We start from the raw sequence: 21,208 nt of genomic DNA, 5'->3' as shown, positions 1-21,208 counted from the left end.
ATTGAATGATTATAAGATGTACATGTATTTCTTGTTTGGTTGTTATGACTTTGACCTCATTTTCATGAATCATGTTAAGTTTATGTAATAGTTGTAATAAAGCTTTATATTTAGGACTATCAACATGATATCAATGATTAGTAAAGAAGGCGAGACATTTCAGCGAGTGCATTTTTGTACTATATCTGCACTGATATAGTGTGTTAATTATCCTCCTTTCAGAGCACCATAAAGTGTGGTGGTGCTCCAATCTAACGAAGGAGATAGAGTATACATACATACAACTGGAAAATACATGTGACATATACTATTGGTATCTAATCGGATTTGATCTGGAACTTGTTAATTACTGGTTATATCAATTACATGAAAAACAAAAGGGTCTGGAATGGTGTAACTTTTAAACAATACACTTGTACTATATTACATTAAATTTGAATTCTTTGGTTCATCTTTTTTATGGACATGCCTCCTAACAAATTTGACCTCGTTATTTTCATGGTTTGTGTCAATTTTATTTGGACTATTTTTTGTCTGCTCATCTTCACTTTTTGTCATCATATTGTCAGTTATTCTTTCGATTATAATTTGTAATTGCCCAATTGTATCTGTTTTACCAACCTTTCTCGTAGTGTTGTTATCCAGATAACTAGGTTAATAACAAGTTAACTAATGACAGTAAAACATGATTTATTTTCTGTATTGTACATAAAATAAAACATGAATAAAGATACAAGTCTTACAGTTTCATATAAGGAGTGTTGACACATGAGTTCTCATTTACATAATCTGTTGACACATGAGTTCTCATTTACATAATCTGTTGACATATGAGTTCTCATTTACATAATCTGTTGACACATGAGTTCTCATTTACATAATCTGTTGCCATATGAGTTCTCATTTACATAATCTGTTGACACATGAGTTCTCATTTACATAATCTATAACATTTCTTGAAAACATGTGTCAAAAAAGTAAAAATCAGGTGGGCAATTTTCTTCATAAAAAACCTACAAATTTCTTATCCCAATCTTTGATAATAACAGTAGGTTTAAGCTTTTCTTGTAACAAATGTACAATAACCAAACCACATAAGGCAGCTCCAAACTTTTTTTTAAATTGGTTAAGAATAATCACAACTCTTCTTCAAATGCACATTCAACAAAACAAGTTTGTTGGGTAGTTTGATCATTTCTTCAAAATTAATTCAAATGTTTGAAGAAAGTGGGGTGTATATGTTAAATATAAAAAAGAAGATGTGGTATGATTGCCAATGAGACAACTATCCACAAAAGACCAAAATGACACAGACATTAACAACTATAGATCACTGTACGGCCTTCAACAATGAGCAAAGCCCATACCGCATAGTGAGCTAAAATATTAATAAATAAGTTTTAAGGTTCTTTGTCAAAAACCATAAGAGGTATTGGTTACTAAAAACAAGCACATTCTTTAACACCAAATTAACATCCAACAGATTTGCAAGTCACTCAGAGAAGATAAATATATATTATACTTAGTTCATTTACTGTAAATTCTTTATTTTTCGTGGGACAGCAACTTTCGTGAAATTCGTTTTGAAAGTTCAAGAAATTTCATATTTTCAAAATGCTCGAACCCAGACAAAACCACAAAACACAGATATCCCAAAAAAATAAATGAATCCGAAATAGTTTATTGGTCCTCATACTTATTAAAGTCTGTTCTATTTATAGAAAAAGTCAATGGGAGATCTAGGTATGACGGACTTTCAATCTCCAAGGCCCCCCTTTTAACCAACATATTTTCTTTTGAGTATTTCTTCATAAAAAATGGTCATAACTGACACTAAAACCAATATCCAAATAAGGCTTGACCTCCTACCCTTACAAGTTTACTACACAAGATTGGCCCCAACTAATTCAGGATAAAATAAAACAACATAAAAAATATTCGAATGAATAATACATAAATAAGTAAAATGATATGCGTTAAAACATTCAGCTGTAGAAATAATGCAAAAAGAGGTTAAAATTAGATATATAAGTATCAATTCATCGGTAAAAATTTCATTTTTTTTTCTTCAATAAAATTACACATAAATAATACACAACACAGCCACTTGAACATTAAGTTAAAATAATTAAAACTGTCTACATTTAATAAAAGGTTTAAATATCAGATAAAATTAAATATGAAACTATGAGTAATATTCAATCAAATGAAAATAACACTTTATAAAATATAGTGCGTCCGAAGTACTTTTCTGGAACACTTAAAACCACTAAAAACCAAAATATTAAAAGCAATGGATGACAGAGATGAACCTTAAAACAATTGCAAAAGACCCCTGAGGTCAACTTTGTCTCAGAAATTGGAACCTTAATTTATTCAAAGACAGAAAACTAAGAAAATGTCTGTTATAAATATGTCAAAGCACTAAATATTGGAGATAAAATGGAATCTAATATATGATCAATCCTTGTAAAACTTTAATGAAGTCAAAACAATATCATATTGAATCCATTCTATGGGTATCCTACTTTTATGTTAAAAAAAAGTCTTGGTGGTGATGTAGCATTTATGTATTGATACAGCATTAAGAAAAACAATCAATCCATCTTACATATATATTCTCGTGGAATACCTGAGTTAAGTAACATCCTAAATAAAATATTTCATGATATTTTATGATATTTCACAAGAAATGTTTACCCTTAAAATGTAAAACACAATAACAACAATAACAATATAAAACATTGAAATACAAAATTAATATTATCAGGTGCAGATTCCGTCAGGGTGCACTGTGCACACAACCCCCCTACCCAACCCAACTGTTTAATGGGGGGAGCAGGACCTTTTTTGGGAGGTCGTGATTGTGTGTTTTTAAGCTCGGGATTTCGGGATCCAGGAATTGTTTTTGTGAATTTCGGGATGTTGGGATTTAAATTTCTTTTTATTCAGGACCTCGGAATTACATGTTTTTAAGCCTGGGGTTTCGGGATCAGGACCCCTCCGACCCCCCTCTTTAATAATATTCAGCCTATTCACTCTATCTAGTCCTTATGCAATGACCCATGGAAGAAATACTTATGACAGAAAATAAGGATTTTTGGAATGCTCACATTATTTGTTTTTATTTCAAATTCGGTTATTATAGTATAATATTGCAAGCACTCTGTTTTAAAAGAACAACCTGCAAACTGTGTTAACCTCACATTAGACCTCAATATTGAGATTAAAACAATCTTCATAGTTTTCAATATAGGGTATAATAAACAACTTTGCTAAGCTTCAGGATAGAACAACTTAAAATAGATTTCAATATCATAATAGAACAACTCTTTCATATACAATTCAAGTGATTATGTATATTATTACATAAAGGGACAATCTTTTCTAAAACTAACAAAATACAAATTAAAGTAAAGAATTTCCTCTTTACTCATAAATAGTATAATGATACAACCTTTCCATATAAAAGTAAAGTTTGGAATAATGTTTTAAGTTATATACAATGTAAAGCTCTGTAAATAATGTATTAGCACTGATTATAAATTGCCATCTGGCTATCACATTTGGAAAAATGAAAATGAGAGTATGAACAAGGGACATAACTCTTTATAATACATTTGTACAATGAATATTGTAATGCTTCAAACAAACAAATCGAACTAATAAATGAATAGTTTAGAGTATAACAGTTATAACCAGTACTTATAACGGAGTTGTTTTATCTACACATTTTTGCTGGTATTAAAGTACATGCTTCAATGAAAGCTTTAAGGTCAAAGTTCAAAGTCAAAACAGTGTAATCTCAAAATCTCAACATATTAACAAAGGATCCAACTCTTTCATAAATAATGGAATAAAAAACAACTAATTTATAATAATAATTGACATATATGTTTTAGGTGGAGTAATTATCATGACCCCAATAACCATTTCAACTTTGGTGGGAAAAAATTACATTTTCAAAAAAGTTTGCAAAATTTGACCTTTCGAGCTACATGTAGCTGCATTTGAAACACTTCAACAAAGACCATATGGGGTACATACAGAAATAATGATAAATAATAATGTCATGCAAGTACAAACAATTCCTCTAAACAAATTAAATACACTTTACATTAGCACCAGTGAATTAAGTAAAATGGACGGAGCAAAACTTGATTAAAATTTACAACATTCTCAATTTTTCAATAGGAAAAATACTATCATTACAGAAAACATAATTCTTCCAACCTTTTTTTTATTTGTATCATGAATTGGTGGGTCTAATACAAAGTCATTTAAAATCAAAAGCTCTACAGAAAATATTGTTGTCCTTAATCTCAACTCACACTCCAATTAATTTTGGACTTTTTTGGGGGGAAATTTTGTAGTCTCTTGTACTTGGTATTTTACAATTTTTAAATCTGCATACAAATTTATTCTTTCACTTCAAATAATTTATAATTTTCACATTTCCTAATCATCATTTTCACCTTTCATAAAGTAACAACTAGCTAATACATTTCTCCTTTTGGTCATCAAAATAAAAGAATGGCGACAATTACCTCCCCTTAGATAAGATTCTCAATTATAGATTGTTTTTATACCATATCTACAAAACAACTAAATCTTTATGAAAAGAAGTTTTCTTAGACCACATTTGAGCTCCAGATTAGGTGGGTTTTTTTCTTTATCAAAACGTATTTTTACCATTTTTAATCAAGGAAGACAACTCAAGCTACATCAAATTTGAACACTGATCTTTCCATAAAAAGATGCTTCATTGATTTTTGTTATTGATATCCTTTATAAAGTCATAATTTAGACTTTTCTTTCAATACACACATCTTCATAAGTAAGACAGATATCATTGTACACCAATCCTTTACAATTTTCGTAACTTTTCCTAACTGGTAAGGTATCCAATAACTTTTTCATTTTCATTACAGCATAACGTCTTCATCATCTTCAAAGTTCGGCCGTACTCCAATCCTTCTTGTGGGGGTATTTATAGTGTCTTCAAGGTCTTCTGCAAATCCCCAATTTTTTTGTACTGGTCCTTCGTCTGAAAAAATTAAAACCATAACTTTAAAAATATGCTTAATGACTGATCTAAATCCATGTAAGTTCTAATAATTGAAGATGACTCGAAGACATGATTATTACAATTGTTAGAAATCCTTAAGATACAATTCTATGTCAAATCAGTCAAACTTTCACTCAATATGGTAGGAGGTACTTAGATTATATGCATGTGTAAAAGACAATCCAGTTAAAGTAAAAAAAAATAAAAATACAAAACAATTTATATGTTTACATTTTGTTCACTTTCTTGCACATTTATACATTAAAAAATTATTTTTAAGAAAGCAATATTCAGCTTTAATCTCTTTATGTGTTATTCCTGCTTTAAATTTACCGTCTTAATGAGTGAAATTCCATTTTCAGGGGACGTAAAATATCAAAAACTTTTAATTGCAAAATAGAATTGTCTAACATTTTGAAATGAAATTCATTCTTCTTACATTATTATTCAAACAGTATTAGAAATTCTGATTTGAAAATTAGCACATCTGAAAATAATCTGTAAAATTGACCAATCATAATGTTTGGTGGAACCTAAGCAGCCTACCTGAAATCAGTTTGAATAAAATTCCATGTTAAAAAAATCAAGCAAATATTATCATCTATAACACAACAAAACTTAAGTTATTAAATGTTAGAAACATAATTCAAACTTTTCATTTTAGGTGCATATTTTTGTTTTTAATTCTGGTTTTCCCAAACTTCTAGCAGTGACATTTTTGCAGTCAAAATTAAACAGTGTGAAAAAAAAGTGAAGCAAATAAAATTTTATTCAGTGAAAACCCAACACAAACATACCAACCACGAGATAATTCAGTATATCTGATAAGTACGTCCACTGTTAATTAGACATAGAATTTTAATTTAAGATATTGAAAGTAACCATAAAAATCTCCCCTTAAAATTTCGGCACCCAAAATATTCCAGTACAATTATTGCCTTCTTCAAAGAAGCTTATGTTAAAATAAAGGATGTTTTTGCTTTAAAATTTAAATATAAACTAGATTATTACAATTTATCTAAAAACACCCCCAACCCTCTTATTACCTTAAAAAGTGTCTATCATACTAAATAAACTATATATATATATATATATATTGCATATCACTTTCGCTTATATGTACACCTGTATTAGTGTAAAAAATTGTTTGAGCAGGTATAATTATAAAACTGAGCATCTACAGTAATACTTACCACTAGATAATACCTCCTTTTTAGGAGAACCCAGTGTCCATGTGAAATCTGTAATGCCAGTATTTCTGAGGGTGTCTCCCATTTCTATTTCTTCATCAGATGGTCCTGTTTTATTTTTCTTTAGATATGCTTTTTTCTTCAATTTCCTGACTTCAGTTGGATTAGATTCTATCAAACAAAAAACAATTAGAAGAACGACAATACATAAGGAATAGACAACTGCGAAATGAAAAGTTTTGTCACCACAAAGATGTATAACCTGCTTTCGTTCATTATGTAAAAACACAAATTCTAAAAGGATCAACACAGCGCAGTCTGCACTAAACACTTTTTCAACTACTAGTCCGAACATTTTTCTATGTGTCCTAACAAAGTTTTGTAAAATCTTACTACTGGTAGTCCAAAGGAAATTTTAACAGTGTGGGGCATCAGACTAGTGGCTAATGGTGCAGACGGCAGCGAAAGTTTGCAATACATATTACATCTTAGAAAGGTCAACAGCAAAACAACAATGACTTCTCGCAAAGTGGAGAAAAGAGATACCATTGGGTATACATACAGTCCAAAAACACATAAACATGATTTTGTAAACTTGTCTTTGCCTACTTAAAATTTTAAAGAAGTTGAAATTCAGGCAGTTTTGGTTATTCTCTGTATTTTATTATAATATATGTTGTATTAAAAAATGGAACATTTATATACTTATGAATCAAATAGAAATTTGCATTTGTTTTCTGTATAAAAATTTCATTAATTTTTTTTTCAACCACAAATTCATGATTGTTTATTTTTCTATAATAATAGTACAATTTTATGTAAAACATTGAACTACAAATATTTTTTTCTTTTTTTTTTTTATCAAATTTACCTTCGTTGTCAATACGGTATGATAAAGAACTTTTGAAGTACAAACAATTTTATGTAAAACATTGAACTACAAATATTTTTTTCTTTTTTTTTTTTATCAAATTTACCTTCGTTGTCAATACGGTATGATAAAGAACCTTTGAAGTACAAACAATTTTATGTAAAACATTGAACTACAAATATTTTTTTCTTTTTTTTTTATCAAATTTACCTTCGTTGTCAATACGGTATGATAAAGAACCTTTGAAGTACAAACAATTTTATGTAAAACATTGAACTACAAATATTTTTTTCTTTTTTTTTTATCAAATTTACCTTCGTTGTCAATACGGTATGATAAAGAACCTTTGAAGTACAAACAATTTTATGTAAAACATTGAACTACAAATATTTTTTTATTTTTTTTTTATCAAATTTACCTTCGTTGTCAATACGGTATGATAAAGAACCTTTGAAGTACAAACAATTTTATGTAAAACATTGAACTACAAATATTTTTTCTTTTTTTTTTATCAAATTTACCTTCGTTGTCAATACGGTATGATAAAGAACTTTTGAAGTACAAACAATTTTATGTAAAACATTGAACTACAAATATTTTTTTCTTTTTTTTTTTTATCAAATTTACCTTCGTTGTCAATACGGTATGATAAAGAACCTTTGAAGTACAAACAATTTTATGTAAAACATTGAACTACAAATATTTTTTTCTTTTATTTTTATCAAATTTACCTTCGTTGTCAATACGGTATGATAAAGAACTTTTGAAGTACAAACAATTTTATGTAAAACATTGAACTACAAATATTTTTTTTTTTTTTTTTTTTTTTATCAAATTTACCTTCGTTGTCAATACGGTATGATAAAGAACTTTTAAGTACAAACAATTTTATGTAAAACATTGAACTACAAATATTTTTTTCTTTTTTTTTTATCAAATTTACCTTCGTTGTCAATACGGTATGATAAAGAACTTTTGAAGTACAAACAATTTTATGTAAAACATTGAACTACAAATATTTTTTTCTTTTTTTTTTATCAAATTTACCTTCGTTGTCAATACGGTATGATAAAGAACCTTTGAAGTACAAACAATTTTATGTAAAACATTGAACTACAAATATTTTTTTCTTTTTTTTTTTTTATCAAATTTACCTTCGTTGTCAATACGGTATGATAAAGAACTTTTGAAGTACAAACAATTTTATGTAAAACATTGAACTACAAATATTTTTTTCTTTTTTTTTTATCAAATTTACCTTCGTTGTCAATACGGTATGATAAAGAACCTTTGAAGTACAAACAATTTTATGTAAAACATTGAACTACAAATATTTTTTTCTTTTTTTTTTATCAAATTTACCTTCGTTGTCAATACGGTATGATAAAGAACTTTTGAAGTACAAACAATTTTATGTAAAACATTGAACTACAAATATTTTTTTCTTTTTTTTTTATCAAATTTACCTTCGTTGTCAATACGGTATGATAAAGAACCTTTGAAGTACAAACAATTTTATGTAAAACATTGAACTACAAATATTTTTTTCTTTTTTATTTTATCAAATTTACCTTCGTTGTCAATACGGTATGATAAAGAACCTTTGAAGTACAAACAATTTTATGTAAAACATTGAACTACAAATATTTTTTTTTCTTTTTTTTTTATCAAATTTACCTTCGTTGTCAATACGGTATGATAAAGAACTTGCAAAATCTGTGTTATTTTCAGCTGCTTCAATACTTCTAGGCGTTGGAAAATCATCAAAGGATTGATGCATTCCTTTTGACTTCACTTTCTTTTTCTTCTTAACTTTATGTGACCTTGGGGTCGTATCTTCCTCTGTTTCGTTGTCATAAGATAAGGTTTTACCTACCACTATATGTTTACTAGAACTTGTGTCACTATGGAAACTATTTTGATTTTCAGTATAAGGGTTAAGTGTATTCACTTCAATCTTTGATACAGATTGTACAGAATGTTTTGAAGGTTGAAAACTTTCTCCCATGTCTTCATTTTCTTCAATTTTTTCCTGTAGAGCTTTCAATTTCTTTTTCTTGCGTTTTTTCTTTCCTGCTGGTTGGTCGTCTGGTGTAAACTTGGTACCTAATGGTTTCTGAAGGGGAGGTAATCGTGGCGTTGCACGACGACTTTTCTTAGAGGTTATATCAAGGTCACTATCCTGTTCAGAATCATAAGGTAGTTTGTTTTCACTACTAAGTGTGTTTAAATTTCCATTTTTCATGTGATTTTCATTACTACTTAATCCATTACGTAGTCCTAAATATTTCAAAGATCTACTTGACCTTATTTCACCTTCAGATTCATCAAGGTCATTATTAACAGTGTTATTATCATTCGTATCTCGTCCTAACATCTTCAGCTCTAATTCCTTTTTCTTTCTTTTTTCTTCTTTCATTCTTTTCTCCTGAGAGGAAAATAGAAAAATTAATCATAGCAAATTGCTGCATTACTTTGATGTTTCATACATTCATGGAATAAAATTAACAAACAAAAAAAGAGCAATGTTTATTTTAACTGTTTCTGATGATATTCTACTACACAATACATACATATACACTACAATATGTGGTCCTGTCCTAGTGATGTATACTCCAACATATCCTATTTTATCTAAATGGGTTTTTTTCTACTCTGGTAAAATATATAATTCTGTAAGGGTGAAAAGAGTTTTTATGACTTTGGTAAATAATAAATATATAACAGTATTATGTTAAATTTTTTAGACAGCAATACATCTTGGAATATGCAGGGATTTTAAACAGGGTCCAATTTTCATATATTTTGCCAGTTACCATAAACAAATTGAAGACACATGTGAAAAATAAAAATATACAGTTGAAAATGTATTTGCTTTTAAAAACATATTTACAGTGCGTACATGCTGATATTTATGTGAATTTGAGGCCATGTTATGGTTAAAGACTGTTACTGTTAACTGTGGAAATGAGGTTCTCTAATTCTTTGTCAATTTATCCCTTTCTGCACCCATTGTATAAAAAAAAATTTAATCATCATGAGGTTTGTTTGATCTCAGTTCGTTATTGGTTAAAAATTTGATAATTGCATTCCTCTGAATTTCCTATTGTAAAGGCATGAAAAAAGGACTTTCCCTGTTAAATGTGGACATGTGGCTATGTAGGAATGTAAACGTCTCTGATAAATAAGGATATGTGGCTGTGCACTTAGCATAATTAAAATTACTTCCTTGTTTATGAATTTGCACCCCATTGGGTAAGATATATTTAGCTTGTACAGTAAACCAAGGACATAACCGTGAGTTAACTTTTTATTTTCATCCTTTTTATAAGTATCATACCCAATCATCTCATAATTATAAAACATTCAGAATTCAGAATTTTAGCATTCTGTAAGTTCAGAGATTTATATGTGCATTTTTTACTGCTAAAAATGTGAAATCTATGAAGTGGAATGCAAATTCTTTTTAATTTTTTGAAAATCACTGCTGAAATTTTTATTTCAAGTATTTTGCAAACTTGATATGTCGCATATTTGCATTAATAACTAAACAACATGGCAATAGTCTCTGATTTTATCAAAACTTATAAAAAAAAACCCTGCAAAAATGTAGGATACCAATTTCTGTGCATATAATTAATCTCTCTTAAGATCCTTCATTTTATTAAAATACTCAAGTCTAAATGTTTGGGTAAAAAAAAATACAATACAAAGGTTATGGATTATTCTTAACCCAAAATAGACATAATCAGTAAAGCCAGTCTGATGTAATCTTTTGCTATCAGTAGCTAATTCTAAAATTTAGAATATCATAAAAACAATGGTTCACACAAAAATTTAGGGAGTATAGAAAGAACATGCATCAAAGATAGACAACTCTTGTGAAATTCATGCAGAGGGAGACATTTTCATTAGATCCAATTGGAAAAGAGATCTACATGCATGTAGATTGTAAAAATTAAAATAAATCCTGATTCCTCTAGCTGTTTGTCTTAAAATATATATGAATAAATGCAGAGACTTGTCAATGATATTTTGTGGTCAGTATTGAATTATTTATTATTTGCTTTAAACATACAGAAAAATTAAACTAAAACCACTTATGATATAATTTGAGGAAAAAATGTGCAAATTTGTCAAAGATTTTTGTGGTCAGAATTAAAACTATACACTTTTAACAGACAGAAAATGTGAAATAAACCTATAATCGGTTTGGAAAAACCAAAACCATAAAATCCACCTTTATCCACAAAAAGATATTATATTCACGACTTTCAACCTCATCCAATCATAATACATATTATTACATACAAACAAAGAGAAAACAGCAATCTGCTTCTGTTTGACAAGTTATTCAAGCAACTTTCAATTTGTACTTTCATCAACAGTACTTGATTAATTTGATTTTTGTTGTTTTTACGTCACTTTTTAGCACCGTATTTAGAGAGCCAGAGTGTCCGGAGAAAACCACCGACCATAGATAGGAAAACTGACAATCATAGTCAATTAAGATTGGAGTCAAGAGGGGATTTGAACTCACAACCTCAGTGTTGACTGGCTAGTGATTACAGTAGTAGCTACTTAGACCACTTGGCTACTGAGACCCCTAAACGGTGCTTGGTAAAAGTCCACAATATTTATGTAGCTCACCTACATGTTGTAATATATTTTTGCCAACTTTAATATAATTTAAACTCCATGACCTCACATTTTTCAAAAGTTCTGTGTTCAAAAACTGAATTTATTTTTTATATTTTAAAGAAAAATTATCTTAATTTTTATGAGTGGGCCAAAAAAATAAATATTTGAGAATCATAAAAACAAATAAATCGCTTCACTGAGCACTGACAGGAAAAACATAATACCCCATAGGTGGGGCATTAAAACTAATCAAAGACACCAGACTAATTTTGTAGATCAGACCTGCCTTTCATCTACAGCAGACTCATCAGTGATGTTTGAAATTAATTAGTTAAAATGATAATAAAGTATGATGTTAAGGAGCATTGAGAACCCAAAATTGTAAAAGGCTTCTTTCATATTTTACAAAACAAAGTTTGTTACAAAATGTACAAGCAAAAAAATTGGACTTTTTTTCATTTTTAAGGAGAAATCTGCATCTATTCTTTTAGCAAACAGCAGTATTGTGCATCACTCTTTAGTTAACATGGTTACACAGCAAACTAAAATACTAACTTTCAAGGGAGATTATCTGCAACAAAAATATTCAAAATAATCAAATCATGGAGGTAACAATTTTTAAATGTTGAAGAAAATCCCCCTTGTCTGCAAATATTTAGTAGTAAAACCAACATTCAAAAGGAAAAGCTCACTACAACACTGATATATATTTGTACATATAAACAGAATATAAATGATAAAATACAAAATTAAATACTTTTAGACTAAATTTTAGTTTTTGAGTCATTTCACAGATTTCTTATAATTCTAATGTTAGTTTAATCAATAATTGCACGAAAACTGAAAGTACAGGCAAATTATGAATAGTTAAATCAGTAATAATGATATTAATACAAAACACTTACCCATAAACAAATAAGAAGATGTGGCAAAGATTAAATGACAAGCTTGTTGTGCCTGTAAGCAACTTAAGCAACTACTTGGTTTAAGTTTTAAAAAATAAAAAATAAGCAAATATGACAAACAGCAACTAACTAAAACAACTGAATTCCTGACTAGTGACAGGCACCTAAAGAATGTGGCAAATATAATTTTATTTTGAACTTAACAGCTTATATTACAAAAAATGAAACTAAATTAGTACCTTTTCATTCAGGCTATTAACATCAACACGTTTAAATGGATCCCCATCTAATTGGTCTTCGTCATCGCTCACAGGTTTTTCTATCCCTAATCTCTTCCGTTCTTCCTCTTCTTTCTTCTCTCTATCAAAGATAAATCAACAAAACTATCTTTCAACACATTCTTGAGTGTTTTTTAAATTTGTAGGTGGCAATACTTCTCGACTATAACAGGTTATTTTTTTTAATCAGAAACTATGTCATTGTTAATGTTGTGAAGAGTTCCCCAATATTTTCTTTAAAAACTGATCATGAGAGTAATTTTCAATGGAAAATGTGTATTGTATTGTAATGTATACTATGTATTCTGTAAATTTAGAAATGTTTGTGACACATGTGACATTTTTATTTTTTGTGAAAAAATGTACAAAGAAAGGTTTTGCACAAATCAAGCCTTGAATTTCTGATAGCATTACCTGAAATCACAAAAATCAATCACAAAAATTTGTGTTTATTTAACAATCTTAAGTGTGTGCAAGATTTCTGTTTAGGTTTCACTGTACCTTTCTTCTCTTATCTTGCGTACTCTTTCCTTCTTTTCAGCTAGTTCCTTCCGTTTCTTTGCAGCCTCAACCTCCATATCATTTTCTACGCGAGGTTGGTACACACGCCAGTTATGCTCTAAAGTGGCACACATCCATTTCAGTCCAACTTTAATATTATTATCCATCTTCTTACCAGTACCTTTAAGAGCTGAACAGGTTTCCTAATTCAAGCAGAAAATATTTATACAGGTCACAGAAATGAGTTTTACTTATGCCATGTTATTTGATGGGTGGAAAGATTTTTTTCAGGATGTCAGGATTTGGCCTTAATGTCTGCCAGAATTCAGATTTAAAACCATCAGGACTTTAGAAATTAATGATTTATCTTTCAGAATGTTTTTCTTTTTTAAGAAATCAGAATGATATCCACCTCCTTCTCACCCCGGACTGTAGAAGGAGGCAATATGTACTGTGTTATATGGGGACGAATTACGGTAGAAAAATCAATAAAAAAAATGGTCTTCATGGTCTTGTTTGCATGAGACTTTGAATTAAATGTTTATTTATCAACATATCAACAAATATAGGAAGGAATCCAACACCCAATCATTTTTAACAATTGTTTGACATGAAAAAAAACGTTTAATACCTGGATAACGGCGTTTCTTTGTTTACATTGAATATGACGTCATGACTTAAATAACGTCACAACTAAATCCCTAACAACAGAACCAATATTTGAAACGTTACGGTATTTTCGTTTCTTTTATTAACATATTGAATTAAAAAAATTAATCATGCAGACTTCGGCCCCATTCACAGGTAATGCCTGCCTCATATTATGTTCGGTTTCAGGTTTAACTTTTTCGGTTGAGGCAATTTATAATGAAGTTAGCGAAACTTAAAATACAATGACATGTTTATTATAAAACCTTCTTGAGCCAAAAAAAAAATCCCCCTTTTTATGTATTGAAATATGAGAAGACTCAAGTACATATAATGGGTAAGTTATTTGTATTGTCAATAATCTATATTACCCCTATATACTAGTTATATATTTTTACTAGCAAAAATCACATCAATATTTATACTGCTCTAGAAAATTAGTCAGTTTGTAATATACTCACAATTCTACAAGGACATTTATTAGCATTTACTAAATCTTCTAAGCCAAGTTGGTCACATATATCAACTTCATCCATGGCATTTTGGTGGTCCTGCTTATTGGCAAGTCTACAAATATACATAACTATACATGCATGTGATAATTAAATGTTATGTATTTTCTGAAATCACCAAAAGTCAACAGTAAGATTGAATGATTCAAACAATTTAAGCATAGCATTTCACTTGAAGATCACTCTTGCTGGTGTTGAGTAAATTACAGTGAAATAAGGCATAATAGTGATCACATTTCATCATATGCATATATTATCGAATTGCATATACAGAGATCTAGAACAGGTGGTTCTTGAAGAGCACAATAATTTTTATAAGATTAACTATATGTAGGTCTCATGAAAAAAATGTCCTTAAGGAGGCTCGCAGGTATAAAAAAAATCAGCAAAAAATTAAACATTTGTTTTTTCATTACAAATTTTATTTATCACACTATTAGTTATTACTTTATGATATGGTAAAACAATCCACCAAAATAATTGATTCGGTTTGGCCCCAGATGACTTTAAAAATGTTTATATCATTGAAGAAGCTCCAAATTATCTCCCTTTGGTGCAAAAATGTCATTTTTTTACGTTAAAATTGAAATATCTTTTAACTCATCGGTGACCTATATTTTTTATTATTGTTTTCAAACAGGCTGTACATAAACTAAATAATTGTAAAATTTAAGCGATTTCTGTAATTTAGTTCTTTTTTTATTTTGATATTACCAATATTTCTCCTATTAGTTCAACAGAAAAAAAGGACATTAACAAAAATGTATGCTTCTTTCAGAGGCAGATTGTGAGCTTAAATGAACGGTGACCCCATATCTTTATTTTATATTTCTATTAGGTATAAGATAAAGTTTAATCATAGAAAAAAATAGCAAAATCCTATATTAGAAAAAAAAGTTGATTTAGACCCGCAAGCCCCCTTAACACTCCCCTCATCTAAATTGATCTAATTTACATTTTTGCTGGGTTATTCGTTTTCTATAAGATGATAAGAATAATTTTTATATTAAATGGCCAAAAACTTTTAAAAAGAGAAATAAACATGATAAAGCTGTTTTCTAAGGCTTGGTTTATTTCAGTGTTTTTTAGCTGTATGAAATGAATTTGTCGATAAATTATATTTTTTCAGACACATAGTCATACTCCTGACAGTACCTCACATCTATTTTTAGTCTTGTATTCATCAAATAAGCCAACTTACAGTAGTATGGGTTTCCCTGCTACTTTTTCGTCCTCCAGCAATCCTTTCAAGACATTTTTCGCCTCTTCTAATCTCTCTGGCGTAGAAGAATCCACCACGAAAATAACTCCATAAACTTCTACAAAATATTCCTTCCATATCCTTCTGATGTTTTTCCCACCACCCAGATCAAATATTTTTATTTCATAGTGGTCCAAAGTCAGACTTTCACTTGTAAATCCAACTGTTGGTGCTGTGTCATGATGGGTCTCTGAAAAAAAAAAGGTCCAGTTTCAGAATCTCATTTGTAACCTTCAATGTTTGATTTTGAAAAGTCCAATTCCAGATTTGTAAGCTTAAAATTTATTGGGTCATAATAGGCATCTGAAAGAAGTTATAAACACTTATATACTGTGGATTTATTTATTTTCGTGGGTACCAATTTTGGTGGATAGAGGAAAACTTGCATATTCGTGGATATTTAAATTCATGGTTTTGACAAAGTTCACATGCATTCTTTTAGAAAATTTGCATTTTGTTGAATATCTAAATTCGTTGTTTCCCTGTACCCCCGAAATCCATGAAAATTGGTATCCAACGAATATAAATAAATCCACAGTACATGAAAAGACAAGCATGCATGTCATCTCATGCTTCTTTTGTTGGACAGGTAGAAATAAGGCACCAAGAAAATTTGGTCTCATTTTATTTATACTTTCTCTTATTTCAATTCTTGCGTATTGTGTACTTTGGTATGTAGCTATAGAGAAGACAATTTATTTGGTGTCAAACTACTGTGGGTTTATTATTATTCTTTGAATACAAATTTTCATGGGTTTTGTGAGTCAAGCGAACCACAAATTAAATTGTTAAATGAATCACAAATTTTTTGTTTTGTAGCAAAAGTATGAAATCCAATATTCACAATGTCAAAATATTCACAATGTCCAATCTTCATAATGTCAAATCTTCACAATGTCAAATATTCACAATGTCAAATATTCACAATGTCAAACATTCACAATGTCAGACATTCACAATGTCAGACGTTCACAATGTCAAACATTCACAATGTCAAATATTCACAATGTCAAATCTTCACAATGTCAAATCTTCACAATGTCAAATATTCACAATGTCAAACATTCACAATGTCAAACATTCACAATGTCAAACATTCACAATGTCAAATATTCACAATGTCAAATATTCACAATGTCAAATATTCACAATGTCAAATCGTCGCTGGGCTTCCAAAATGTTGTAAATTACAAATTTTTCAAAAAAAAATATCTCACAAACAGGCTTTGAAAATTTGGACAAAATGCATGATTCCAAATGTTGTATGTGAACTTAAACATTTTTGTAAATAGCAGTGAAATAAAAACTTTAACATTTCTGGATTATCCGAGAACTTCAAATATTTTCATAGAAATAAAGAAGAGTACAATTACTTTATTCCCAAAGCCATTATACAACGATTTTCAAGTTTTTATACAACATTTTGGAAGCAAACTTTACAAACAACTGACATTGGCAATTTTGTAATATGTGAGCGGCGTCCGATAGAAATCGACCTTATGCAAAAAAATATCCAAACATCTGTTAACTAATTTTGGGTTGACAAAAAATTTCTATGCAAAAGTCTGTAACTGTTTCAAAATTGACTCAATATACAAATACCCACAAAACAGACCAACATCCATCTTTAATTCCGCATTTGAATGTCACAAAAACAATCAAAGTATTAGCAATGTACATGTATATGTGCATTAGGTCGATTTCTATCAGACGCAGCTCATGTCTTTTTTCAAACGTTTTGAGTGGTCTAATTGTATGCTATTTTGTTATACCAAAGATTTCCTACCACCCAGACCATTGCTGTCAAAAAGTATTTTTAGCCCAAAAAGTCATATACGACATTTTGGAAGCCCAGCGACGAAATATTCAACAAATGTTCAAGTTTTCCTCATTCCATGAAAATTAACAAATCCACAGTATGCTTTTAATTTTATCACAGTTGAAATGGTTTTAAATGGGTTAAAATGGTTATAAATGTATCTGCAAATAAACATGTCATAAATGTTATAAAACATACAAAGAAGAAATGTTTACTTTTATTAAATGATTCAATGCAAATATTTACTTTCATCATTTTAATTTTTACATACAAACAATTTAATAGAACTGCTGATAGTTTCTATTCTAAGTACACATGTATAACAAAAGGGAAGTGAAAATCAATCTTATCTCTTAAACAAAATCAATAAGTTCAAAAACATGAAAAAGGGGGAGGGGTATGTCATGTGTGTACAATGAACATGACAGAATATGAGAAAAACATTTTTTGATGTAATAAAGTACTGTTATTCCCACATTCCAAGGAACAAAAATGAAATAAGTCTAATTTTTAGTATTTCTTGCAATTTGACACAAAGCAAAGTAATTATGTGTCATTCAGTACAAGAACACTGATTCACCATGCTAACAGATTCTTTAAGATCGTTGATATTTTTCCGATACTTAATCTCACAGAAAAAGTCACAAGAGATGTCAGTCCATCTATATTCTTATATCACAGTTTGTAAACTTTCAACATGAAATTTAAAAGTGACTGTATACAAAATCTTCCTGAATTTTAGACTTGTGTGCACATGTATGTTATAAACTTATTTTTATTTAGTTTTTGGTATTTCTACTTAATATATAATATTTGATCAATATGAATACAAAGTAGAGTTTTTTGTGGTGCATACATCTAAATCATGTACAAATGTAAATGCTATCAAAAAGAGAATAAACAACTAGCAACATATTAAAACAAGCTTTGAATATTGTTAGCCAAATGTTTACCGACTATTTATGTAACATGTTTATGATGTATATATATATATATGTGTACTTTCATAAGGTCAGTTTCTATCCAACACAGCTCAAATCACGATACATTGCACTAACATGTTAAATATATACTAACCTCCAAGTAAAGCTTTCGTGGCAGTAGTTTTCCCAGCATTGTCCAGACCCAAGATAGCTAAAGTTACCTCCCTGTAAAACAGAAAGTTTATTATACACCCTTTAAACATGTTAAATCAGAAATTCAGCGTTTACATGAATAGTAAAGACTTTGTTAGTCTTGTATTATTTTAATTTTAGTTTCTTGTGTACAATTTGGAAATTAGTATGGCGTTCATTATCACTGGACTAGTATATATTTGTTTAGGGGCCAGCTGAAGGACGCCTCTGGGTGCGGGAATTTCTTGCTACATTGAAGACCTGTTGGTGACCCTCTGCTGTTGTTTTTTATTTGGTCGGGTTGTTGTCTCTTTGACACATTCCCCATTTCCATTCTCAATTTTATTATTTATACTTATTCAAATTCATAACCCCATTATTCATGTAAAGTATATTTTAATTAGAGTATTTCTAGGTGTGTTATATTTCAAGATTTGTGTGCGTCCTTTTGGATGCCGCCTCAGTTACCCAGTATTATCTATATACAGCATATATACAGTTTGATTATCCTATTTTCCTAGACAATGTCGACATCAATAGGCTTATGATGTACAATGTAGTGCGGGATGGAAAATTATACTAACAGATCAAAGGAAAACTTAGAAATTATTGGTAAATTCAGTTTATTGGTAAATTCAGTCTATTAATTGAATAATTTAGATTTCTATGTTTCGAGGAACATTAAAAAAAATAATCTTTTACCCTTTGACCATTGTTGACCTCTGGGTACATTTATGTCCCTTCTTGACCATGCTGAACATGTACATGAGGGTGTTAATGGGCGTACCTTTAAGACGAATAACAGTAAAAATCCTTGCCAAATGACGTTAACAGTAATTTTTGGCGAATTACGATAAAATGTACACTTTCTTTTAAACGAGAATCGGCTGATTTTGACAAATTACATTGATTTGTTCTTAAAAATGACGGTAATGATAATTATTTGAAACCTCTGAGGAATCTCAATAAGGATGGATATTTTGACGAATCACGGTAAAATTTTAACCCATTTGACGCTAACAGTAGCTGAAAATGACCGTTTGAGCCTGACGGTAAAGGGCATAACTACCCTCGTTTCCATGGTAAGAACATTGAAAAGACATTTTGTAAACATACTCAAGCATGACAAGAGTGGGTTTCATTAGGATCTAAGTGTGACCGTTAATGGACGAATTTTTTTAGCGTGAAACGTGTAAGTCAAATAATTAAGCTTGAAAACAGGACTCACGAAATAACATGCACTATAATGCCAATGAGAAGCTAGATACAGGATTCTCACTGACAAATAAGCAGTCTGGGATCAGACCCCCCAAATGAGACCGCCTCACAAATGATGTCAAAATAAAAATTTTATTCTAGAAATGAATACTACATGTTATTTAATACACCTTATCGCTAATCCCGGCTGCCCGGCCGCTTGAACTTTTGACGTCAACAACAATCACTTTTCCATTGTGGCGTCAGATATTTTGTTTTATGACGTCAAAATTTTACGGGAACCTGTGTGATATCCAGTAATGGCGGACAAATAGCGATAAGGTGTATAACATAACCAGGTATTTTTGCATTCTTGAAATAACAGATATTAAAAAGGCAGCTCGAGGTTTTCTTACATTTGTTACCCAACAAAGGCCAACATAAAGATCATGTATAAATATAGTGAGTTGTGTACATGTTCCTTGTGCGACATGGTGTATTTCTTTATATGAATTGTCATGTCAGAAGATTATTTTACCATTAAAATACTCACCTTCTTGGCTGGGTTTTTCTTTTGAGACATGAAAAACATTTCCCCATCAGGCTGATCATTTATTGTAAATTCAGGAAAAAATACAAATAATTTCTGTGAAAAAACTTGTTAGAACTTGATGATTAAATCCAGGTATTAATTAAAGATAATGTAGTTAATTTGATTTAATTAATCTGCTACAAAGATTGGTAGGATTAATTAGGACAGCATGTAAAAATCTCGGAAAATCGTATTGTTATAAAATAAATGTTTTCTGTACACAAAATATTAGAAGTCTACATGTATGTATAATTTGATCTCATGAGAAATAAAACCATTCACTCTTCTCCTCGTTACAGACTAAAAATAAATGAAATTGAATATATCCCGTCCTTTAAAATGTCCATTCCCATATTCTTCAAAAGAAAATGTTGAGATAATTGAATCCATATGCTGAAATTAGGAAATATTTAACACATTCTTATAATTTTCCTTCCCATTGTAAAAGTGTCCGCCATGATGACAACAATCCGGTTGTTTACGTGAGTTGGCGCATCACTAAGAAACATGAAAACGCGCCATATTTGTAGCAGGTGCGCGGGATGGAAATATTTTCAATCATGATTATGAAAAAACATTGAAATATATTTTTTGATAATGCATCTAAGTT

The 21,208-nt window shown here is 29.6% G+C and overlaps 1 protein-coding gene across 5 annotated transcripts; it reads right to left on the bottom strand.

The window, feature by feature from the left end:
- Positions 1-673: 673 nt before the first annotated feature.
- Positions 674-21,098, bottom strand: LOC139492009 (ADP-ribosylation factor-like protein 13B). 5 transcript variants are annotated; one of them, XR_011656689.1, is made up of 11 exons: positions 20,560-21,080; positions 18,772-18,842; positions 15,816-16,065; positions 14,564-14,669; positions 13,455-13,657; positions 12,915-13,035; positions 8,807-9,557; positions 6,262-6,429; positions 5,866-5,905; positions 4,590-5,047; positions 674-4,376 (listed from the first exon to the last, which is right to left on the bottom strand). XR_011656689.1 is itself a non-coding variant. In XM_071280040.1 (10 exons), coding segments are annotated over exons 1-10 (1,770 nt in total). In that variant the 5' UTR covers positions 20,619-21,080; the 3' UTR covers positions 674-5,046. The 5 variants fall into 5 exon arrangements, 3 of the variants coding, with proteins under 3 accessions (XP_071136141.1, XP_071136139.1, XP_071136140.1); XR_011656688.1 differs by lacking the exon at positions 5,866-5,905 and having other exon boundaries at positions 20,560-21,079; XM_071280040.1 differs by having other exon boundaries at positions 674-5,047.
- Between the last annotated feature and the right edge of the window lie 110 nt (positions 21,099-21,208).

This window comes from Mytilus edulis, chromosome 10 (assembly GCF_963676685.1).
Source record: "Mytilus edulis chromosome 10, xbMytEdul2.2, whole genome shotgun sequence".
In the NCBI taxonomy this organism is placed as follows: domain Eukaryota; kingdom Metazoa; phylum Mollusca; class Bivalvia; order Mytilida; family Mytilidae; genus Mytilus; species Mytilus edulis.
This window is presented reverse-complemented; position numbering and strand designations above follow the sequence as displayed.